At 40.4% G+C, this 26,220-nt stretch overlaps 1 protein-coding gene across 4 annotated transcripts in view; it reads left to right on the top strand.

Annotated features, from left to right (window-relative positions):
• Positions 1 to 26,220, top strand: part of samd12 (sterile alpha motif domain containing 12) — a 161,268-nt gene that overhangs the window by 4,766 nt on the left and 130,282 nt on the right. For all 4 annotated transcript variants that reach the window (XM_065948338.1, XM_020648461.3, XM_065948336.1 and 1 more), the window contains exon 2: positions 22,024 to 22,235. In XM_065948338.1, the coding sequence (XP_065804410.1) occupies positions 22,024 to 22,235 (212 nt within the window). The remainder of the gene's footprint in view (positions 1 to 22,023; positions 22,236 to 26,220) is intronic.

Raw genomic sequence — 26,220 nt, 5'->3', positions numbered from 1 at the left:
GCGAGCAGAGCTGTCCCTGCGGGGTCGGAACAAAAGCTCACTGCAGCTCCATCACTTTTAATTTCAGATGTGGGCTTTGAAAGAAATCACAACAAAACCCTGCAGAGTCACTATTTTTTTTTTTCTGTTCCACTGCTCCAACAACCCCTCTGAGACACAGAATATAGGTCAAGCATTTAAGAATTTATAACACATGAGAAGACAATAAGCTCTTTTGAGAAAGTAGCACTTTGGAGTGTGCCTCACCACCATTTGAGCTTTATTTAGGAAGGCACTTTCACATAGATGGGTTTGGAGAATTCAGTCTCTGCAAGAGGACACAAAACCTGACGGGGAGCTACAAAGTTCTGTGTAGGTCAAACTGAAAGCTCGGGAAGAGAATCAGGTTCTATAGCTGCTTATGGTTTAGATTCTACAAAAATGATCGGTGTATGAATCAACAATCCTTTGAGCATTCATTGTTTTGATTAATTTTCATCTTTTTGCATGTCGTTCTGGCCTTCAAGCCTAAAAATAAAATGTTTTATCAGGAAAGAATAGACTCTCCCTGACCCAACGTTTTTTTTAACTGAAAGACATCTTAAGGCCCCGACACAACAAAGAGATCGTCGACCGTTGGTCCTAGTTCTATGGAGGTCAAACTTGTACTTTGACAAAAAAAAGACAACAATAATGTGAAGTGCAAAATATGTGGTGTTAAACTTAAGTCTCCTGGTGACGAACCTTTGCATCATTCTGCCTCTCGTCCTCTCATAGTGTCAAGTGATGCCTCATGACACATTTCATGTTGATCTCATGTTAATGCCTTAATCATTCTGACTTAAGACCACATGATACATGAAAAGAACTAGATCTTCAGTGAAAAATGTCAAGTCCATGAATAACATCGGCGTCATGGTGCAAAAACATTTAAAAATAGAGATAATTGTGGAAATGTTCACATAGTCATTAACATAAGGGATTCTTTGCTTTCACCTGACCATTCATAGCAGGGAGTGGGTGTGCTAGTCCAAGAGTATGATACATTACATGTGAGGAAACAACAGTGCCTAGCCCAGCTGATATGAATGTGCTGAACGAACATTAGCTCTTTGGTATCAGCTGAGGTTACAAACTCTAATCTGTAGGGGGCAATGTAGAGCATGACAATAGTAACAGCATCAATGGAGGGATGTGTATTGATTACGTGATACTCAAAAAGTACTGAAGGGAAAAGTGATATAAATATGTACAATGGTTAAGAATCAGAGCTTCTCAGATTGGCCTGTTGTAGTTGTTATTTTGAGCAAATGGACCCTAACAGAGGTCAGCTTGCATTTACATTGCTAGTCAAAGTTGTATTCAGTTTTTTTCTATTACATCCCCCAGAGCACAACGATGTATACGATAAGTAGCTTGAAGCTAGAGGTGGGTGATATGGGAAAAATATCATATTTTAAAAATCAAATCAAAATTTGTAACTTATTTCCCTCTATAATGTTTTTAAATGAACAAAAACTGCGCTGACAAGTTTAGTCTATTTGAAAAACATCTTTGTAGGAGGTCTGGAGGTCTCTCACCCAGAACATCTTTAGCAACAGAAATGTCTTTCCCTCAATTTGATCAATATTTATGCACAATTTGAAGGTTTTCCTCACCACTTTAAAATGATGATTTAGTTATGTGTCCTCTTTTTATGTTCATCAGGAACATTTTCACGCAGTGATGCATTCATTTAAAAACATAGACTTCGAGTTCTTGTGTTTCTGTTCTATTTTAGCCCTGCAGAGTTCCTCCAGCTGGAGCTTCATACAGGCTCTGCAGCCTTTGTTGTTTTTTATGACATCATTGGACTAACTTTAGTTTAGTTTATATATAATCAAACATAATACAGAATGTGTTCATTCTGTGACAAATGATCAAAGTAAGTTTTACTGACAGAAGAGTTTAATTCATAGAGGGGGCGGGACATTGTTGATTGACAGACAGACAGTAACCATGGTTACTCATTCTCACCTGCCTGCTGCTTTGTAACGTCGTTCAGGGTAATCTCTATAAATTCTGTTATCACAACAGGTGAGCTTCAGGTGGAGAGGCTTGATAAGTAACATTTAAACTGAGAGAGAGCAGAAAACACCGACAGCAACATTTGAAACACCGGGGTTTTATCTCCCCTCACTGACTGTCTGAGCTCCTCTCTGCAGACTGTGAACGTCTCTCCGGCTCGTTAAAAGGTTTCTTGTGTCGCTATCCGAGATGTAAATTTAACTGGTTTGAGAAAATATCAGAACATTTGCAAATGGAGTTGTTTTTGCAGACTTTACTTTTAAGTTTCGTTTTCACCGCTGCGGAGCAAAAAAGGAGGGTGAGACGCGTCTGTGTCGCAGCATAAACTGCAGCATGATAGAATAAACACATTAGCCCGGTTCTACGATCTCCCTGCTTTGGCAGATCGTCAGCACGTTAAAATCCTTCACGATCTAAGATCGTTATATCGCCCACCACTACTTGAAGCATACAAGTACTGGTTTGAACATTTCTTTAACACCTGAAACTGCAGCAGCGTATCATACTTGTGATGTGGCCCCAGTGCAAAAAAAACCAACGTTTTTCTAGCCTTCCCTCTTGCTCTTAACAGTTGTGCACATTAATTTGCACAAACACACGGACACACACAACCATTCCAGACAAAGGAACAGCAGACGGTTTATTTCACCATGCAGAAAAAACCCAATGAAACTGTCATCCAAACCCGCCTCTTTCTGATCAGCACCGCGGATGATGTATTTCCTAACTGACTGATTCTACTTCACAGAGCCCTTGCAAGGTGCTCGTCTACCATCAGTTATAATTTAACATAAACTGGCAGCTGCTGTGGACCCCCCCCCCCAAAACGCATGGACCCTGCACTGTCAGAAGTTATGCCACTGACCTGAATCAGTTCAAACACAAACTTCTATCCAAAGCTCTCAAAGTTGAAGATGTATTTGACCAACAAAAAAAGCAGTTTTGATGGGTCATCCTGGCATCCGCTGCATTCAGACCAGAAAAAGTACTGAATCAGAAAGGTAGCTCTCATCAACTTCACTGAAAACACTTCATTAGCACTGCAGGGATATACTGTAGGAGGCAGGATCAGGAGGAAAGTTGAGTCTGGCTTAATTTTCTTTCAGCACAATCCAAAGTCATCTGTCAGAGCACTTGGTGGGAACGCAATGCAAGCAGATTACCTTCCTGCATGAATATTGTAGCATTATGTTAATTCTTCTGTTTACTTTGAAAATGTCAGGACAGGGGGGGGAGCAAATTATTCCTACTGTGATAACTTTCCGGAGTTGCCTCGAAGGCATATTAACTGCTGTGTAGCTTTTGAATCTGTTAAACCTTCAGACTTGACCTATACCAATTTGTATTTCTTCTTCCAGTTGTGTCACCTGGCACGACATTCTCCAGCTTTTGGGTTTTAAGAAGTGATTATGCATGTGAGGAAAGACTTTTCTGACCAGCCCCCTCAGTGCAAAGTCCACATGTAGTCCGATTGAGCTGATGTTCAGGTTAAGGAGAGTTTCGCTGCTTAATTCTCTCGATAGCCGCAGTTGATTTAGCCCCCCCCCCCCCCCCCCCCGAAGGTCAAGTTAATAAAAATAGATGGATAGAGTCGGAAATCAGGGAAAGAAGTCATTTAAGGATATCTTTCTGATAGAACAGGACAGCTGTCATTTCCCCCCCCCCCCAAAAAAACAAAGCTGTAAACCTAGGGGAAACACTGGATTGTGTTCTAGAAACATCCTTATACGTGTTGCAGGGTAATCTTCCTCCTCCTGCACAACCCACTACTCCCAATGACAAATTATTTCCAGTGAATCAGAGACTTTGGTGTCTTGTGTTTCAAAGAGGGGTATGGGAAAGGATTGTCTGGAAAGTATTCTCATTTCATGCATCAAACGGTTGGACAGCTGACCAAAGAGCCAATCAAGACTGAAGAGATATGCATCATAGATCCCTTGGGAACCAGACTGGACCATTGTGGTTTATAAGGCGTCTAAACCAATGGGTTACCATCTCACAGTGTAGTTGTCAGTCCGATGGATTTCCCATGTTATTTTTTCTGTCATATAAGGTCGGCTATAAAAAGGCTAAGAGACCCCAGGACGATATAGAACGGCTAGATTGTGTATAAGCATTCATAAACGTGACAGCATGTTGCCAAGAACTGGACCCTCATGTCTAACCACAGTACTGTTTACCCCCGTGGCAGAGGTTGTTCATTTCACTCCCCCCCCTTTTCCTTTCCCGTGTGCGTCAAAGCCTCCTTGATGTGTCCTGCCCTGCTCGGCTTGCCTGTGCACCCATTCAGAAAACTCCCTTCAAATCCATCCCCGGGATCTAGCTCACAAATAGTGTTAGTAGAATAAGCCTGTTTTATGTGAGGAGGTGGAACAGGATTACATCTTTTGTCAAGATGATTAGGAGTTGCTTAGGTGATGGGAGCATCCTCTTCCAGGCCTCACTCAGCAGCAGGATGCGGGATTAAGATCACAGACGAGGGAGGAAATGTCAAAGGAGAGTGGTGTTGCGTAATCGTCCCCTTGGGGTGGACCTATAGCCGCCCGTCTTTGATGTGCCTCAGCAAAAGTGCTGCTGTCTGGAATATAGAGTGGGGGCTAAGCAGAAAATCAAAATAGAAAATGGAAAAAAAAAAGGAGTACCAGACACAGAAATATCCACATGCAATATAGAAGACTGGTCAAAAGACTTCAGTGGATTTACCTGGTCGAGAATCGTCTCCAACAAACGTCAGGAGTTTCTTCAGTTGGCTGAGCTTGCATCATCATGCCACACGGTCAGCGAGAGGAAAAAAAGAGGCCAAATGAAAGATCCAGCCAATGGATTTCTGGCGCTCCAGTGGAAAAGATTAACTACCTTTTATTTTCAAGGAAATGTAGCTCATGTTGACTTTATGTTCACCAGAGTATGTAGGAATGGACTCACACAAAGATAATCTTTTAAGGTACCAAGGAAGTTGAAACCATGGCAACCAATCAAAGCCGTGTCTTGTTTGCAAATTATGTTTTACCCTGCAAACACTGTGGACATATGGAGGTTAAAATCACAGCTGTTGCTTATTATTTTAAAGATGGTCTTTGGTGTACCGGTCAGAACAGAACAGAGTGAATAAATGACACAACAGATTTGTGACAGCATATTTAATAATATATGAACAGAACTGTAATTCTGTTGTGCAAATGCATAATCGTTCTCTGGTTTTGATTTTGTTATGTGTGACTTCATTAGTGTTATATGTGTCCTATGATTGAAACTAAACTATCTTTTGGAGAGGGACTGTTATTGAGACAGATCAAAACACTCCAAGATGTTGTTACTTATGACTTAATGATAAGATGCTAAATTAATTATTAAATCTTAAAAATAAAAGTACAAATATTGAAAATAGTCAGTTGCAGCACCTAAGAGTGCTGATAGGCCCAATCATATTATAATAACGCTAACACTTGATCAATGATGTTGTCACTCAAATGAATATTTTTTTTAATTTTGGGAAGTAAATTCAGAAAAAGTAAGAAGAAAACACTCTCACATCTGGAAGCCGAAAGATGGGCCACAGCTAATAGCGACTTAGCTTAGCATAGCACAAAGACAAGAAACTTGGAGAAACTGTTATTGTCATGCTTGTATTTTTAACACTGAACTTCCTAAAATAGACAAGATGTGCTGTTTTTTGTTTGATTTGATCATTCCAGGTCCTTGTAGGTGAATTCTGTTAGCTGAAGTTAGCTGAAGTGCACTTTCTGTTTCCACTCCAGTGTCTTGTCTTTTAGCGATTTCTGAGTTGGCTGGCTGCTGCCTATAGCTTCATATTCAGAACACTGACATAGATCTAACACTCGGTAAGTAAGTGAATTTCCAAAATCTCAAATGGCCTTTTTTCAAAAACCTTTCCTCATTCTCCAGTTGAGGACCAAAGAAGTGCTACAGAAGGGACAGTCAAAGTAGGACTGAGGCTAATTGTTACAAGTTCAATCCTTTTGTATTTCTGTATTTTTCACCAAGATTTTAATCACTTACATAACCACCAGCCCTGAATACTGAGTATAGCTCATTGGATAAGATCTTGGGAATTGTAGTTATTTCCATATTCATATCACACCTGCTCTGTTTGAAAGAGTCACCTGTAACCTTTGGATGCTAATGCGACGTCTCAATCCACTTGAACTGTAAGCTGAGTGATGGAAGTTGTAAAAAAGATGTAGATGGGATCTAATGTGGAATGAAGGCTTTATGGTGAGAGGGGAGCAGATTTAGGTTGTCTTTGTTATATGCAAATTCTCTGCAGCACCTGACCTCTGCTCAGGACTTTTTTTTAATGCACTGCAACATTACCTCGGTTGACGGGGGCCTTTTCTATGTCATCAAACAGGGCAGAACAAAACCTACTGTACACAATCGCTTTATCGACCTTCCTGAAAACGATATGAGCATCTGGCAGATTAAACTCAGGGGGGATAGATGAACACGGCCGTTCGTTCCTGTCATTTATCGATCGTTGTATACACCACTTCCTGCCGTTTGTGCAGCGCTCTTTATCACAAATGACGACCTTTGTGCTTTTTTTTTTTTTTTTTTGTAATATTCTGCAGCATTTGGCACCCTGTTGTGTACAGAAACTTGGCGGTGTATCAGCTCCCGCTCCCTGATGACCATGGTGTTCTCTTTAGGCTCCATTCTGCTGACTGATTGAAGCTGCAGATCTGAGGCAGTTTGAGTGGGCACAGATGGAGACGGTCAATGTCAGGTGAAGACAGTCATTATGTGGCACGGTGAAGCAGACCAGAGCAGGGAGAGCTTTTTGGAATATTTTAAAGTGGAAAACAACCAGAATCTATTTTTAGACAGCAATCACACCTATGCACTTTATATACATACTGTATATATATTGGCTCTGAGGAAATGTTTGTGTTGGATGATTTAGAGCATGCACAGGAGTTCAGGAAGGACTCATGGTCTTTCTCTAAGAAGTGCCCCAGGCAGCAGCTTCAGACTTTAAAAATTCAATCTTCAAGCTAATGATCTCATTTGCTTTTGTAGGTCATAAAGTGGCATCGGTTTTAATTTCAGCCTATTTCATACTCGGGGGGGGGGGTGAAATAAAAATCTCCGGGAGCTTTAATTACAAAAATGTCAGATTGGTTTGCATCAAACGTTTGAAGTGCTAGGAGAGGTCAAAAAACACTATGTGCCCTCATATTATCAAGGTATTGACTATTTTACATAAGATACTTGTACCCAGTTACTCAAATCAGCCCAGTAAAAACACAAAGAAAGCTGGTAAGTATGACTCAGAGGCCATAAAGGGAACTACAAAAGCCGAGTTTACTGTGTCAGTGGGCAAACCAATTATGTACAGCAGAGGCAGAACAAAAAAGGGCAAACAGGCTGGCAGGAAGTCCACAGAGACACAACAAAAGGTCACGGCAAGTCAGGCGGGCAGGTACAAGACGGCAGGACTGCAAAAGGCTGAGCTGCTTAACGGTCGACCTGGCTGGGAAAGCAGCAGGTCAATTTAGACAGAGTCCACATTTCTTGACGTCATCGAAGACTCGGACTCAGGGGGACGGATCACTTCTGGTTTAAAGAGTTTACTTTGAATATTACCTATGCTTCATAGCAACATGAGTGTGACCATATGATGTTGATGTTTTGTTCTCCCTTTGTAATTTTAATGATGTAGTGAGGGTTTTTTATGTACTGTATGTATTTTAATTTTGGGGTTTTGCACAGCCTTTATAGAGAGACAGGACAGTGGACAGTGTCTGAAATTGGGGAGAGAGTGGGGAACGAAATGGGGCAATGGAGCAAGAGGTCAGACCTGAACCTGGACTGTACTCGGTACATGGGGCTCAGGAACTAACCACTAGGCCCAACAGCTTCCCAATGTAGTGAGGTTTGATGTCACAAAATTTTGGAAATGCACAAACTGGATCATCTGGATTGAACTCTGATGATCTGCAAAAAAACCATGAGCTGTTGAGCCTGTCTGTGTCATAATGAACTCTGTGTCTCTCTTCATGCCTCAGTTAGGGACAATAATGACTTTAACTTGTTTTTTCCATTTATTGTCAACGTTAGGAAGAGATTTGGTGAATAGAGGCCATAGATATTGAATTTGAAAATATTATTTGAATGTACTTTCTTGCTGACACTTTAAATCTTTGTTGTCATTGAGATGCTTTGATGTGATTTGCGATCCAAGAGAAGCAAAGATTATTTACCAATCTGGTGCACAGAAAAGTAAAGAGTGAGTAGTCGATGCTGATAAATCAGTAGAGTAAACCTTTTTTTCCAGCGAGATAGGACAGGGGTTAGAGTCTGAAATTTGAGAGAGAGAGAATGGGGAATGACATGCAGGAAAGCACCCACAGGTCGGATTCGAACCCTGGGCCGCCCGCTTGGAGGGCTACAGCCTGTGTACATGGAGAGATATCTTGTTTTTTTTGGTCCCTTACTTGAAGAAGTTTATGTCTCTTATCAATTATTTATAGAAGTTACTCAGCTCTAAATGAAGACAGATCTATTTTTGCTCTCCCTTTGAAGTTGGGAACGTTAACAGCTTAATGCGTGCGATACATGCTTCATGGGGAGCCAAAGTGAACAGCAGTTATATTTAGCTGATATGTGTTTGTACCGTAAAATGGGTCATTTCACTCTTTTTGTTTTTTTCCTCACTGGCTCTGTCCCTCTGACTCATTTTTGTCTGCCTTCTTTCGTTCTCACTTCGATCTTTTTCCTACAACTTATTCTTTCATCCCCTCTCCCTTCGTCTCTCACACTTTCTTTGAGCCTATACCTTCGCTCTCCACAGCTGAGAAATGTTCAAAGCGAGAGCCCATCTGTGCCTGCTTGACACCAGACCAACCAATCATGGCTGATCTAGCCGCCCGGGGGTTTGGAGAGGGCAGGCTGTGAAGTTTGAGCACAGTTAACGTCTGAGAGGATGTCAGGGTGATTTAAGAGAGTTGAGCTGTCTTGATAACTTGTTACATGACTTCATTTTGGTAAATAGCCATGCAGTCAGTCTCATTATCTTAGTTAAAGACACAAGATAACATAAAGCGTGTAAAATATAAAATATACAACAAAGTGTTGTTTTTCTGATAGGCTTACTGATGCCTCATACGAGCTTAAAGGCTTTATTTGTGATTTTTCACACTTAAATGTAGAAATCAAGTATGTCCTCTGAAAATAACTCTGTGAGTCATGACTGTCTACAATGGGTGTAACACCCGAGTCCCACTGTCTGTGATGCTTTCAGAGTTTTCCCGAGTCCTATCTTCAGTTTGTTTACATTGCCAGGACGGCCGGCTGACTCCTCCCCTCGTGTATAAAAGTTGTTTAATTGAGGGACTAGAGAAAAGAAGAATAACATACTGTACTCACTGCTTAACTGTGTTTCTAGATCACGCTCATTTCAGGTAAATTTACATGCAGTGTGAAGATACCAGCATAATAAAGATCGCTAGCATTAGCATGCTAACACAACAATGCAGCGCAAGTTGTTTTGGTTTCATGCTGGTGCTCAAGGGCGACATCTGCTGGATCAAAAAACTCACATAGAAAGCCTTTAAGTGTGAAATCAGGTATAAGCTAAACCGTCAATGCACTGATCCATTAGCAGAATTTTCAGCGCCACAAAAAGGACTTGTTTCTTTTCCAATACAGTATCATAGAGAATATATGAAACTCCCACTAATGACGACTGATAGAGCAGGCAAGAAGAACAGAATTAAATTGAACCACTTTGTTAAGATAACAAACAACAGAAGGACAGTGTTAGAGCAGAGTGTACATTAGGAATAGCTAGCAACATGCTAGCAGTAGCTTTTTGTTTTTAATCCCCACAAAAAACACTTTAGAGCTGCATTTGATTAGTATCATGGCTGCAGCTAGCAGCTATCTATTTTAGATCGGCAAAGAAGTGCAGGTCGACTGATTTTAAATGTTTATGTAACGCAGGGTTGGGCAACATGGTGGCCCACATGGACCAGGTCAATTTTTACTCATCAATCAATTGTAAACATGAAGAAAACATGACAAAATCTGCCATGAAATCCTGAAAACTATAAATATGTATATATAATATTTGATCACTGGAATATGTTGAGTTAAATTTGAGACATATTTAATATCTTTATACATTGTGAAACAATTGTTGGACTCTATCTGCTACAGACTGTTGTAGTGATGGAGTGAGTGGGCCAGACCTACATCAGCCTAATGATAATTGACAGAGAGAAATATCGGCCTAATAAAACACAGCTTCTTAGCTAAAGCCCAATAATTTCTAACTTTCATTTGGGTTGTTAGAACTTTTAGCAGCACCACTATTTATGTTGTGCTTGGAGTTTCAGAGATAGCAGAGTTGGCCCACTGAACGTTCAGTTTAGAGAACATCCCCTTGAAATCGTCTTTGCATACCGCCTCGTACATCTTAAATATGTCAGGTAAAGCCTTCAGCTTCAGCTCTCTATTAATGACTCATGGATCTTACGGGGTAACAGGCTGATGCCATGTTACTTTAGCGTTTGAAACAAAATAAAACACCCAAAGCATGAGCGGTTTGAAGCGGAATACCTGCTCGGCTTACATAACCATGTGATCTCATTTCTCTAAGAGCATGCAACACTTTCTGTGCAACACTTCAAATCAGCTCTTAAGTGAGCCGCAATATGTTTCTGAAAAGTTTTATTACAAAGCAGGGCACTTAGCTTTTCTCTCTGATTGGAGCAGAAAGTTTTATTTTTTTTAGAGTTGAAATCAGCTCCACTTGAACTCAGCTGTGATAGGCTGAGCTGCCATTGAGCACCACAATTAACTCTTTATGACTTCTCTGAAGCTGCTAAAATAGCCTACACAGGAAGAGGACTGTAAATGGTCACTTTAGATTTGCCAAATAAAAAATGAATGCAGTAACAACAAACTAAGGTGTGCTAGAAAATCCTGAAGTCCTGTCTGTGTTGACCTGTTCTGTCCAGCTTGACGCGCGCTCGCAGCGTTCTCTGACGTAGATAGACATGCAGTGTAGTTGAAATACAGAGTATGTGGAAATTGGCAGTAAGGGGGGCCCTGACAGTCCCCCCCCCCCCCCCCCCCATCTGCACAACATTGGTCATAGAATTACTTCTTGGTATTAGTCAATAATAAATGATTGGCTGTGATAAGTTAGAAAGGCAGTAGCTCAGTCTGCAGGGACTTGGGTTGGGAATCGTAGGGTCGCTGATGATTCCTGGCACGGACCAAGTCTGGAAGTTGGTCTGGAAGCTGGAGAGGTGCCAGTCCACTTGCTGAGCACTGCCGAGGTGCCCAACCCCCCTCACTCTGAGACCTCTGTTCTCTTTCTTTCTTTTTTTAAGACCTATTCTTCTTATAAACTGGCGTTCAACATGGTTTAGTGTTCAGCCCACTACAATTTCTCACCCCTACATCCCTCCTGCACTATTTGGATTATTGGATTAATGCATGTCCATAGGATCCTGTTTGTGCGTGTGTGTATTTCGGCCTGTTTGTGTAGCATGTTCATTAAACAGAGCGTAAAAACTGCATTTCCCCTTGTGGGATTAATAAAGGATAAATTATTACTAAATAATAAACCAAAAAGTCTCACAGATTGGGGGAATAAGACACAGATTGTTGTGCCATCATTTTTTATAAATAAAAGATTGGACTAGCTTAGCTTTTCTCTCTCACTCTGAATACTTGTCTGGTTAATAATGTTTCAGAGTTGCTATCTCAGTGTTTTATAGCAACTGATGAATTAAAGATGTTACAAAATCTTTTTTCTTCATTTAGCAAATGAAGCCAAACCTCGAACATTTCTCAAACCTCGGCTGCCTTGTTATAACTTTGGCTGTCAAACAGTGTTAAAAAAAACACTTAAGCAGCACATTTTTATTCAAATGAGGGCAGATCTCAATAAAAAAAAATAATTCAAACAAGATTGCGCATTTGAACAGTCATTCGGAGCCAGCTTGTTGCTCAAAGTTCTGACTGCAAATATGTGATCACGGCTCACACCATATTGAGAAACATATTGTGATTAAACATGGTGAAATACTGGTGAGTGGGAGCTTTGGTAGACTCAACATTCGACTCTAACTAACACTGCATGAGAGACGTTTATCCTCCAGAGCTTTAAAGAGGACCAAAAAAAGAAAGAAAAGATCATTTATATACAACACCTCTCCTTCTTGGATTAAATCTGACTGAGCAGTGTGAGCTCCTCGGGCTTTTGTCCCTCTCCTGCAGGCTCTGCTCCTCTGCCTGTCTCTCTCTCTGCCCTTCAAAGATATTCTAATTAGTACTTTTGCAAGTGTTTATAGTGATCTGACTGTGTCCTCTGTCCCCCACTGATGGAGACGCCCTCTCTGGGGGTCCTCAGGGTAGACATCTGCGCAGACACACTCTCCTACTCGCACATTCACACACTCTTCACACATTTTTTGTCTGACTTGGAGAGCGGTGGAATGACTCAACTGACACCCCCGTGTAGACTTGGACGGTGTGCTGCACTTTACTCAGAGGTGTCAGGGTGACAATGAGGAATGCATGCAGTCCTAAGAGGCCCCTTCCCCCCCCACCCCACCCTGCAGTTTCTCAATGCAAAACATACATGTACATGCAGGATTGTGGATGCATGCAAATGTGTGCATATATGTAATCATGACTTTGTGTGACCTGATTGGAGAGCCACTGTAGAAGATGGAAGCTGACCAGCTCTGCGATAAATATGCACAAATCATTCCTGTACTGCCTGGTTGTTGTTTTTTTCTCAGCGTTGAGACTGATTTGTGATTCAGCTCCGGGCCAGAGTTAGCATATAAAAAGAGTAACAGCTGCGTGCATGACTTGAATGTCATTTTTTTTGTTGAGATCTTTTCCACTTTCGGTGCCAGACCGCCCCTTCAAATTACCGAGAGCAACTTTTTTGGGGAAATGATTGCTCCCACTTCCTTCCTGTCCTGTGTTCATGGCTATTAGTGGATGGTGATTAGTTTCATTTTTACTAAACATCCCGGAGGCTAAATGTAAAAAACAAAAAGAGCAGAGGTCTCATAGCCACGGTGTGGACTTACTCTTAATCTCTCCAGTCATCTGGCCTGGCTTACCCCGGCCTCTGTCTCCAGGCTTTGTTTCTGGGTCATACAGTCGATTCTGCTCACAAACAATTCATTCTGCTCCACTTTGAGAGTCGGCCAAAGAGAAAGAGATCACTATAAGCCTGAGCGCCCACACAGAGCAAACTTCACTTTTGATTATGGACCCACTACTGTTTTCACCTTGAACCAGCTCGGCCCATTGCCTCAGTGTGAACCATGCATTTTCCCATGTAGCTGTTTTTTTTATATGCAGTTTTATGGGAAGAAAAGGAGAAATGTCAGCGTAGATTAATGTATGTAAATAACTTTATCCCCTCTTTTAACTCTGTTAAGCTCTAAGTTAAAAGATTCCACTTGGTTTATTAGTCATCTGACTTCCTGAAGCCTAAAAGGAAGAATGTGTGACTTTTTGATCCAGTAGATGTCGCCCTTAAGCACCACAATTAAACCAAAACAAACTGCTGTTTTGGAGACTCCTCGGCTATTCTGAAGCCTCCGCTCTCCTCCAGCGACACACCTCCAACCCCTCTCCACTCAAGTTCGCATCAAGGAGTTATCAATTAGAACGCACAAGCAGTGGACACAATTGTCCTTTGCTCGAGCTGCAGTTTCCTGTGGTCTGCATTGTTCTGTTAGCATGCTAATGTTAGCACAGTTTGGTTCACTCGGAATCAATGTGATCTAAAGACACTTAAGTGACATCCAGACAAGCAGAGTAGAGTAGACTATGTTCTTCTTTTCTCTAGTCCTTGACTAAAACTATTTTGTTTTAAAGGCTTTATATGTGATTTTTTGATCCAGCAGATGTCGCCCTTGAGCACCAGCATGAAACCAAAACAACTTGCGCTGCATTGTTGTGTTAGCATGCTAATGCTAGCGATCTTTATTATGCTGGTGTCTTCACACTGCATGTAAATTTACCTGAAATGAGCGTGATCTAGAAACACAGTTAAGCAGTGAGTACAGTATGTTATTCTTCTTTTCTCTAGTCCCTCAATTAAACAACTTTTATACACGAGGGGAGGAGTCAGCCAGCCGTCCAGGCGATGTAAACAAACTGAAGATAGGACTCTGAAAACTCTGAAAACATCACAGACAGTGGGACTCGGGTGTTACACCCATTGTAGACAGTCATGAGTGTGAAAAATCACATATTAAGCCTTTAACAAAAGTTTGTTTTTCAGAATAAAAATGTTCTGTATGGTAAAGATGAGGTCTATGCACACTGGGTTTACTGCATCTTTGTAGATTTTAATGTGACACAGGACACGTACCTCGCCATCATTCACTCTTTCAAAGAGAGAAAATAGTCTGCAGACAGACGCTAGACGCCTCAACACTGGGAGCCTTCAGCTATTAAACACCAACAAAGAGGTGTTATGTATGTTTTGATGCTTCCAGATCAGCAAGACAAAACTAAAAATACGACCCTGACTGTTCTGCTGTTGTCATGACGTCTGTGATGATAAGTTAAAAATTGCACCTTTTTCATTAAATGATTTTAAGTCACTAAACATCTTCAGAAATAGGGGTCCTGATTTGTGATTATGGGGAGGTGGTGGTGAGTATTAACCATGCAAACACTGGCAAAATGGCTCACTGAAATAAAAAGTATGGTATCATGTAGGATAGGAATATTTTAGATTATGTGGAGTACTTTCTTAAGAGAGCCATTCTCTTGTGTTTATTATCAAGATTCCTATGTGAGCTTCAGATCCACAGTATTTTATGTGTTAGAGCTGCTAATTGTTGAAAAAGTGGCATGCATGTGACCTCATCAGTAAAGGAGCTGTTCTCACCTCGCCGACTAACATTGAAGAACACTTGAACAAGGCATTTTAACCCCTGAAGTGCCAAAATGTATCTGCTCTCCAGGCAAAGCTTAAAACGTAAAACCAAAAAAGCTCCATATTCATTTTATTTTGGGTGAGAGCTGAACTATAGCCTGGAAAGATCATGTTTGTACAATTAAATCTAAGGGAAAAAAAACACATATATATATATATATATATATATATATATATACACACATTTATAAAATAAGGGGGGAAAAAAAGTAAAATATAATAATACAAAATAAAAATGTTTGTAATTTCAAAATGTTGCAACATTATTATTGTCCGTATTAAATAAGAATAACCAAAGGGAGTACATTGCCATAGATGATTTAGTTAATCACAAATCATCTGCCTGAGAACAGTTTCTGCAAAAACGACCACAATTACAGACATCGCCAACTCTTTACCAGCCGAGCTCAAAATGTGTGACAAATCTTTATCCCGAAGAAAATTCATATATAGACCCCAGATATCGTCAAATAATTCTTGTTTGTCTTTAAGTGTATATGTTATCTTTTCCCAGAGCCAAGCACAGAGACATTTCATTAAACCACCGTGTAATACTCAGACTGCCACTGTGTTTCCATGTTAATGCTATTGTTCTTTTAGCCTGCAATATGCAGAGGTCTACAACTGTTAAGCTGTTTTAGTGAAACATTTTATTTGATGTTTTGCATCATCACACGTGGTCCAGAAATCCAGCGTAATAACACAAGATAAAGCATGTTTAAACAGAAGATGCATGCTCACGCTAACACTGTACTCTGTGTTCTCGTCAGCTGGTAATGTTTTAATTCGCTTGGTTGATAATGGCTCCATGTTCAAAAGCATGTACAGTCATTAGGAGAGTTATGTAAGGCTAATCCAATTCTTCATTAATCCCCCCCCCCCCCCCCCCCATCCCTCTTTCAGTAATAGGAAAGCATTTGGCCGTGCAGGCATGGCTCTCCTCTCCATCACTTCCACGTGTGCTCCATTCATTCTCTGCCCTCTTGTTTCACTGGATCTCATTGAGAGAAAAAAAGCAGGGAGGCAGAGAGCGGAGGCAGACATCCTCCCTCATCTCTCTCTCTCTCTTTCTCTCTTCCCTCGCCATGCTCGCACGGCGCATGTCTGGGAAAAAGGGAAGAATGTAACGGTGCTATTTATAGTTACTGTTGCCGTTAAAAAAAAAAAAAAGAGCACTTCTGTATCTCCTAGGCCCTTTTTCCACCCTCCCTTCCTCCCCTGTAAAGGATAGAAACGCTCTGTTCCTCCACTCTCTCCTCTTGCCCCTCTCATCATCTTGTCATCCAGCTCTCCTTTTATCCCCAGCCTGCTTGTACCATTGTTTAGATGCTTTTAGCAGTGGATGTATTATTTATTTCTCCTCCAGTAGTCGTTGCCCTGCATGAATTGAGTCAGGGGCAGAAAAGGAGGAGGAGGAGAGAGGAAGGAGGGAAGGAGAGGAATAAAAGAGGCAGTGAGAGGGAGTGAGGCTGCGTGCTGTGCATCTCAAGTCAGCGTTGTTTTAAACACAGCTCACTCATGTTTATTCTGTTTGTGCTTCTAAGAGGGCTAACTCAAGATTTTGGCTTCCAATCAGGAATCAGACCCGGTCAGCTCTGCAGCCGTGCTGTGTGTCTACAATCATACTTTATCCCTCTTGTATTGTGTGTGAAGGGATCTATAATCATAGCTGCTAGTTGGATTGTGATTCTGCTTTAGCTTCTCTTTGGAATCCAGAAAACAAACTTTCCCCTTGAATTATTTATGCTCTCTTCGGCTCTCAGAGGAAAGTACATCAGTGAGAACATTTTGTACAGAGGTGGAAGAAGTATTCACGTCTTTTTACTGGAGTCAAAGTGCCAGTTAGACGTTCAATTACAGGCAAAATCCTGCAGTTAAGTAGAAGCAGGGAGGTAATATCAGCTAAATGTAGGAGATTTACAACATGTTCTAAATTTGCAGTAATTTGACAGATATTATTATATTAGAGCCCGACCGATTTATCGGTCAGCCGATAATATCGGCCGATATCAGCAAAACAAGTGACTATCGGTAATGACAAATTTTATTACAGATCTAAGCCGATATTTCTCGATTTATCCACCAGTCAAATAGTATTTCATTTGAGTTTCATTGTATTACACGAGCAGTTCTCTTTCACCAGGAGAGTGGTGTTTGAATTACAACAAGCATCATCACTCTCCAGCGTGTCAAACGGTGACGCACATCTGCTCAGTTACTTTCCAGCTGAGTGACCAACTTGTCTTCGTTTTATATCTTTTCCAAAAGTGTTTTATAACTGCATTTGAGGAATCAACGCAATAAATGTGTATATCTATATTAAGGCTGTTGAAATTAATCATTTAATCGATGCATCGCGATGCAGACGAGACGATTAATGCATCGATGCAGGGACAGGACGTAATCGATGCTGACCAGGGTCAGAAAAAAGCATCTGCTCACCTCTACTGTGAGGTAGAGTGTGTTTGTTTTGCGCAGCGTTGAGTGAGTTTGTTTTACCTCAACACACACAGTGGTGTGTAATGAAAGTAACGTAGGCTAACAGAGGGATTTGTGACAGAAAACAACGTAAATTGAGTCCCGGTCCTGGTCTTGCTGACTTTATGAGCAGAGTCAGCTGGTCCTGCAGGCTCAGACCACAGTGCTCCGCTGCAGGCTGAAACGGATTGACTCGGTGTCTCTTTAGCCGACCGCAGCTCGGGTTAGCATCTTCATCACAGGTAAAGGTGTGTTTAAACTGATGCCTCGCTGTCTTAAGTCCAGGATAACTAAAAGAAGGGGGCTGTGGCGGTGACTCGGGATAAAGTGAGCGGCTGTAAACACAGTTGACTCCCGACACAGCATCATCGAGAATCACCTCCACTAAAGCTGCGTTCGTTCGATGATAAACACTTTCTACTTCTGACAAGTTCTTCAAAATAAAAGTCCCCGGCCTACCTGTAGTTGTAGTGCTTTTAATGTGGAACATCCATATCAGGAAATGAGGTGTTTACAGCAGTAGCAACTTAACACAACTCGTCTGAAATAAAAAGGACAGAAACAAAACTAACCCTGAACAAAGCTCACAGCTAAAGACTACAACATCCTGAGAAGAGAACACACAGTGACTTAAAAACATAACACTGTCATCTAATAAACTAAACACACAAACACTTGTACTTTTTACCTATACTGTAGGCTACCTATATAATGTATTAATTTTAACTTACAATGTAAAGATATTGATAATGACATTGTTGTCTAAATCACTTTTTAAGTTATACAAAAGGAGTTCATATTTATAAGACTGTTCGTCTCTGAAATGTGCAGTAAAATAGAAAATTGAGGCTGCATCGTGATATCGAATCGTGAGACCGGTGAAGATGCACAGCTCTAATCTTTATCTATCTCTCTAAAGATTGGACATAGCTCAAAGGAAAATATCAGATGATATATTGGTATGGGATTTTTTCTCTTCCTAATATTGTTATCGGCCCTGAAAATCACATATCAGTCGGGCCCTAATTATATTATTGTTGTTATGTGTGTATCAGTGCTTAAGAGGCATTTTAGATGCTCTTCATTGAGCTATTGCTATTAACTACATTATATCTTCAAGTCCAGTGCTTTATCACCTGACACACCTCTGGATCTCTAATGGCTCTCAGGATAAAAGAGGAGAGAGGAAAAATATAAAAGTTCTGCTTCACTGAATGGATTCTATTTCTTACACTTTTTTTATTTCTTTTTGTGAATTATTAGTGAAGTTTTTCTCTTCGAGCCTCAAACAGAATTTAAATGAAACTTTCTCAGAAGATCAGAGAGGAAGTCTTTCTTTTTGAGGGACCCACTAACACCTTATCCACATCTGAAACAAGAACTCATTTTATATGACTTTTTCTGAAATGACTTGTCTTTAAAAAGGTTTTAAAACACAGGGTGCCGTGTCCAGTCAGTCCCACAACACCCATCACCCCCCACACGTGGAGAGGGAAAACAGAAAGGAGAGTCTGAGGATGTTAGAAGGAGAGCAGGGAAGGCAGAGAACGAGTGAAATTTACTTTTTTTTATGAATGTATCATATAGCTTTAGGTTATATCTCTATCTGAAAAGAAATCAAATATTTGTAAACTAAATCAGACGCGTAAATTCACAAACTTCCTGTTTCATCTCTGACTGCATGTACTATATGACAGAAAAATCATTAATATTGAATTAGTCTTAAATGTGGTGAGGGGGGAGTATGTTTTACTTTCAATGAATTCTGATTTAAGTTCATTTATTCACTCTGAGTTGACGTGTCCAGCATGTCATAAGCAGAGGACAGGACCACCCGCACGAACTCATACTTGTCCTGTTTGTGTTAAACTGAGTGACAGCACAGATGCTGTTGTCTTGTTCTAATCACTCTAAACTGTGTTAGAGTTGTAATTGCTTTATGACAGCGGCCTGACAGGAGTCTCTAATTGGCTGTTTTCCTGGACTTGTTTTGGTCTGCCAGCACGAAGGCTGATATTTGAGTTTGACAGATTTGAAGATTTTACACAAACACCAGTTTGTCCATCAGGAATATCTGTGACATTTAAAGATTTATTCATAAAACATTTAGAGGATGAACAATGACATATGCCTCTAATTAGAGATGCTGTGATACCAATTTAAATTCCCAGACTTGGGTGTTTGATGATAATGAATTGTACAAAATGATGCTATCATTTCATTCTAGAAAACTCGCAAAAACTTGACAGATTTTTGGAAAGTATTGACAGGGGTGTGTCCAGAGGCGTAGCAAATCAATGTGATTGGCCACCTGCAGGTGCCGCCCCAAAAATCTTAAACGGTGATTGGCTATTTGCCCTGTCAGAGGCAGGGCTTATCTTTGTTTTTTTTGCAGAAGGCTGCCAGTTGTTTTCTTTGCATATCAATGTAGCATATTTTATGTTGTTTGTACTTTGAAATTTTAAATGAACATCTACTTAATAAGAAAGACTGTGCATAGGAAAGTAAGTCACACTGTCTGACTTGCAATAAACAAACTGGCAATGTGTCGGGACCAAAAGTTTGACGGTGTAGGAGTTTCATGCACTTTTTTTCCAAGTACTTTGAATTGTGACTTTAAAACATATATTTCATATAAGATACGATTGGTGAGGTTGGAAAGGGTGATAAATGAATATTACACACATATACACACTTCAGGCCACCCCTGTACATGTCCAAGCCCCAGTCTGGACAAGCTCCTGAGTATCGGTGAACAACCTTGTGCTTGTTCAAGCTCAATTTTAACGCGTTTGAGGCTATACAATATATGTATGTCAGTGAGTCTTAAGTCGAGTGTGTTTTCAGGTTCATTCTCGCGCTCTTTAGATCGATAAGCAAAGCAGGATTTTTCTGCTGCACCTTTTAAAGCTGCAGCAGAGGCTAAGCAGTCTCAGGTGTGATGAAAAATGAATCTTACAGGCTTTGATTCACCTCGCATGATCTGTGTGTTTTTAGAACAAGTGGGCAGATTGCACGATGGCACGTTGCCTATTTTAGTGACATCTCACAACTCACTGCTGGCTGTCGCCTCTGTGCTGCATCACTGCCTGATGAGACTAAAATAGTGTCTGAGCCTGACCCCTTCCTTTGCAAAACAAACTCAAAATATTCACTTGGCAGAGGATTTAGAAAAGGTAATGCTGTGTGCTTTATTTTAATAAGAAGGAATGTAAGCCTTTCGCTGCTATGAGACTCTCGTCCTTCATCTGCTGAAAGCTGCAGACAGCCTCCTCTCAAACCAATAACCAGGACTTGAATTCTAATTGATTCAGGGGATTTAAAGTCATCTATATGACGTTTTAACATGCCTGAAAACACAAGACTTTGAAAAGGACTTGAAGCTGGAAAAAGTTAGTGTCTTTAAGGTTTATTGTCTTGTTCCCTGCAGTTGCTTTATTGCAGACACAACAGCAACAACAGTCACTGAACAGATGCTTATTCCTGCTGTTATATTCCTGCTGTTATATTCCTGCTGTTATACTTCTGCTGTTATACTTCTGCTGTTATACTTCCGAGTTCTTATTATCTGGTTTTGATGGCACAAGGCCGAGAACTCGATTATACAAGACATTTTCATAATCTTTACAAACATGCTGTGTTTAATTTGTTTTTGTGTATCTTGCATTTGATATTGATGCATGGTTTATTGGAGATATAAACACGTATCCAGACTCAAAAGTGCATGCTAATAAACCTTATGTTGATTAGAAAAAAAGTGACAAAGTATTGACAGATTGCACGCTTCATTTTGCTTAATGTGTCAGTATTGTTGGTGGAAACTGTTTCGACATATTGCAATACAAATAGTGGAAGTCCTCAAAACCCAAAAAGTACAAGTTAGACTTCAATGAGAAATCTCCATAATACGCCTTCATGTAAAGATTTGACAGTGCAGGTCAGTGTCAGTAAAGCTGACGCAGAGCCAGTTTAGCCAAAATGACAAGAAGATTTGTGCACTGGAACAGAAGAGTCATAAAGTGAGGAAACCTGCTCAGTTATATCTGTCCAAAGTTTTCCAACAAAAGCCGACATTAGCCTTCATCAGCTGCTTCATAGTCAACAGCAAGAATGTCCAAAGTTTAACCTTCAAAGGTCCAGTATGAAATTGGCAACAGCAAGTTAACTATTCCTCAGATAAGTTGTGTCTTTATTTGTATAATTTGATGATTAAATAGACATTTATTTTAGTATGTTATCAACAAAAACAAAATAAAACAGTAACCTGCGTTTCAGACGGTGTGGTGCTGGTGTAAAGTGTTGATAGAAATCTGCTGCCATCTAGTGGAGGTTTTCCAGAACAACATTCAGCTCACTCTTTCAAGTGCCCAAAAAAGTATTTATAATCAGCAGCTCTTCTAACATGACATTGAAGTAGTAAATAATATTCAGACACATAAGAGGCGGGCTTAAAGACAACTTTGGCCCCACTTTCAGAAAAAAATGTCCTTATGTTTTCTCTTTTGCTCATCCGGTGATTTATTTTTGCCTTTTTTTCGCCCACGCAGCTGTTCACTGCAACCTGAGCCAGAATGGCATCGACCACCAGATGTGCCCAGAGGACTTGACGTCACAGCTGGAGGAGGAGGAGGAGGAGTCTGTGGACGGGGGGCCCGTGCTGCTGGACGATGACAGCCCCACCTACCAGGACGTCAGCCCCCCCGTGTACCAGCGCCGCTCCCCTCCGCACCGCTCCGTCTCAGAGTCTGAGCTGTCACGGGTAAGGGAAACAAAAAAACAGAAGCACGTGTCTTGAGATAACACTTGTTATGAGTTGACGGTATACAAATAAAATTGAAATTGAAATATTATGCCAATGCAGAAGTGCAAAAATAGTGCAGCCCATCAAGCTGCAGAAGCAACGGAAACGCCCCTTTCTAAAAAAGTCAGTTTTTAAAGCAGAAATTAACGTGTTTACAGCTTTTTTTTTTTTTTAAATGGAATTGGTCTGATCAGGTCAGTCGTTAGGTTGACTAAAAGTTAGGGTGAGACAGGATTCTCAGCATGGTGTCCGTCATCAATGGGACTCCCAGCGCCCCCTGCTGGAACAGAGGGGTGACGACACTCAGGCTACATCCATTAATATTTACACTCTGTGGTTTAAAAGCATCAAGTTAAGTTGTTTAACTGAGACAAAAATGGCCGAATAAGTTTGACATTTTCCGATGTAGGACTATTATCAATGTGACTGAACTGTTAGCTGTAAAACAGACCCAGGGCATTAAAGATGATCACTGATTGGTAGTCTTGTCTTTGTCTATCTGAGACATGTAGATCTAATGTATACTCTACTCGTAGCTCAGGTTTGGTCCTGAGAGAAATACTAGACTCTTCTGCCTCAAAATACTTAGTTTGTTTTGTTTTTGTAATGCTAATTTGGGTAGCTAACACAGTTTATTATCCCATTACTGTCTGTATAAACCAAACTTAAAAGCTGAAAGACATTAAATATTTTAACCAGTTTTTTTTGTTTGTTTTGTTTTTACGACCAAATACTCGTTTAAGTATCATTGTTCAGTGACAACTAGCAAATGTTAGCATGTGTACCTAAAGTGGGAGCGTACCTATGTTCCCACATTTTCTTTTTCATAAATTTGTATCAGATTTTTTCCCCCTTTCTCCCAATTTGGTAGCCAACCTGTTATCCAGTAGCAATGGACTACAGATGGAATGTAGCTTTTAGCTCAATCTGGTGCGTCCATCTCTTTGTTTAGTGCAAACATTTAATGTAAGTGTACATTGTCATTTTAAATAAACAAACTAAACTAAGTAGCACAGAGGCCTCACATCGACTAGCTTCCGGTCAGATTAGTCGAGTGAAGCGCAGCAAACTGGACGCAAAACCATAGTTTGCAGTGCATCATTACCTCTGGAGAGCCGGGTTGGTGTAAGTGTGCCTCTTATAGGCTACAAGAAACAGACATAGCCACTGTGACATCAACCATTGGTTTAAATGCTATAATGTTTTAAAGCCCCAAGTTTGGCATTTTAGCTTTTTGCCATCTTGGTTTAGTGTTTTCATTGTTAACATATTAGCATTTAGCATTTGTTTCAACACACTGCTGTGAACTCCTAAACAGTGGAGCTAGCATGACTGTAGACGTTTGTTAATGTTTCTGTATCAATCACATTGAAAGAGTAACGTCAGACTGAGGGCCTGAGCTGGTTTTAATGTGTATGAAACACTTTTCCTGGGTATTAAATTGATGGTGAAACATTCACAAAACACTTCCTGTAATGCATTGTCAGATGAATGCCTGTCACTCAACAGCCCACTTACGTAGAATAATCCTTTTTCAGAACAAAGACGTGAACAGAGAACAAACAGAGACGAGCTGTTTCTGCTCTTCTTCAGTGTTTCTGATAATAGATCAAAGGAGCCGTCAGCAGCTATGCAGAGGACACTCTTTACTTCCTGTCCAGAAATAGACTGTGGTTGGGACGGTGGGAGGAGTTCTGCACACACACACACACACACACACACACACACACACTCACACACTCTGAAAAACACTTTCATATTCTCTTTTTTTCGCCGTAAAATCTGCGGTAATCAGCTGTCAATCAAGCGAGTCAGACAGAGTCCTCTGTGTAAACCCGGCCTGAGATTTTGAAACACCAGACAGACAGGCCGGGGTTCAATTAGTGAGAACACACACACAGACACACACACACACACACACACACACACACACACACACACACACACACACACACACACACACACACACACACACATGCAGTTTGAGTAAGCAGATCTGCTCTGTCTGTAGTGACTTAAAAACTGTGACTTTATGTGATTCTGTGGTTACATAATACCCCCCAGTATCTATAACATAGCTTTCCATGCTGTGTGGCGTTTGCAGACATCATCGTGTCATTTTACACCACAACATCGTTCTGTTTGAACCAGCAGCTAGTTCTGAATTGCATCAGAGACCTGGAGGACGTTCGGTATTAACTGAAATAATCAGACTGTCTAAGCTTTCAGTCTCAGTGTTTTTGTCGCTGGATTGCAAATTGAGAACAAGTTTTGTCTCTTTGGGGACAAATTCAAAAGATCAAATGCAAAAAGAGTACAACGTTATAGGGTGCTGATCTGATCTGTTTTGCAACACAGCCACAGGAAAGAAGGTATTCATTCTAACTTATATTGTGTTTGAGCTTTGTTGAGAACTGGAGGTTTGCAGCATCTGAGATACTAATGTTAGCGTTAAGTAAAAGGTATCAAGGAGTGACAACTTTTACAGCTTTCTTTGTATTTTTACAAGTCAAACAAACCTTGTAGGACTCCTCATGATATTGTTTACTTGCCACCTCATGTACGGCTAGATATAGAATAGAATTACTTTATTGATCCCAAACTGGGAAATTGTGGTGTTACAGCAGCAGGTTATCCAAACACACAATATGAGCAAAAAAAACACAACATAATATTAAATACAAAGTAAATAAGCACTAAAAATATCAAAACTAAGAATGGGAATATATACAACCAGGATTTAACTAAGCATTACTAGTCTTAATTAAAAAAAGATTAAATACAACATATCCTTGCAACGAGTTTCTGGTATTCAAAACGAGACAGCTAGCTTACAGTTTCCTCCAATAAGCACAAGGCGTAACTTCTCATGATGATGATGCTAGATATTCATAGACTTAATTTAAATGTTCTCTGACAAACTCAAGTCACACTTTGTCTTTTCCCCTATCACCAAATAAAAACAGAACATGGAACTTATGAACACGTAGTATCCAAGGCAACGATGCTGAAAGATAATTTTGCAGCAGTAGTCTTTACTCCTCAACGCTGAACTGGCTCTGAGGGAAATCAAATCCTATCATGCAGGTGCTCTGAAATAACCAGCAGGGGGCGGTATCAACACAAAACTTAATTCAACTGCATTGAATTTACTTTGCAGAACAGAACATTACCCTGTATGTATTTTAGGGATATAATACTGATGATATGGAACTGAAATGAATCTCATAACTGGACGGGGTATCAGTTTAAAACGAGGCAGCTCATTGGCTTATATAAGTTCCTGTAAAGTTTTTCTTCATAAGGGAGACAGCTGACTCATTGGCGCAGGGATCCCACATTACTTTATGCATTTTTTATTCTTGTTTTGTTTTTGTATTTTTTTTTTTAATGCCAAAGAAAAATCAAAACACATAACTCGCCCTCAGGATACTCACACTCTCACTGAAACACTCACACACACTTTAATGCCTAAGGAGGGTCTACAAATAACTGATTCATTAACCTGAATCGCACGTCAAGGGAACGACAGCGTACATATTATTGCATGTTGTCCACTTGTGATGCAAGCAAATGCACGCTGTCAATAACTGACATGCTCAAAACAAACCAGTAAAAATCGAAATGTTGCAAAATAGACCCCTAGATTCCCTCGTGTGTCGACATCTCGAGGATGAATTTGCAATTTCTCCATCTCCATCTGCATCACGATTCTGTTCTTCGGTGGAGTTGTTTTCTTCCAGTGTTTGAGAATGACTTCCTTTAATACTGTGGCCATCAACAGATCAGTGTGAATATGTCTGCAGATGCAAACCAGTCCCTAAGTTAACTTGACATTAGTAGTAATCATTTATTTCGGTCACAAGAAAAAACAAAAACATTTTGACTCAAAAGGTTTAGACTGAAGCTTTATCTTATTACACCTCCCCTTATTACAAGTCTT

This window comes from Labrus bergylta, chromosome 19 (assembly GCF_963930695.1).
Source record: "Labrus bergylta chromosome 19, fLabBer1.1, whole genome shotgun sequence".
Classification (NCBI taxonomy): Eukaryota; Metazoa; Chordata; class Actinopteri; order Labriformes; family Labridae; genus Labrus; species Labrus bergylta.
The sequence above is the reverse complement of the archived record's forward strand: the minus strand, read 5'-3'. Positions and strand labels throughout refer to the sequence as shown.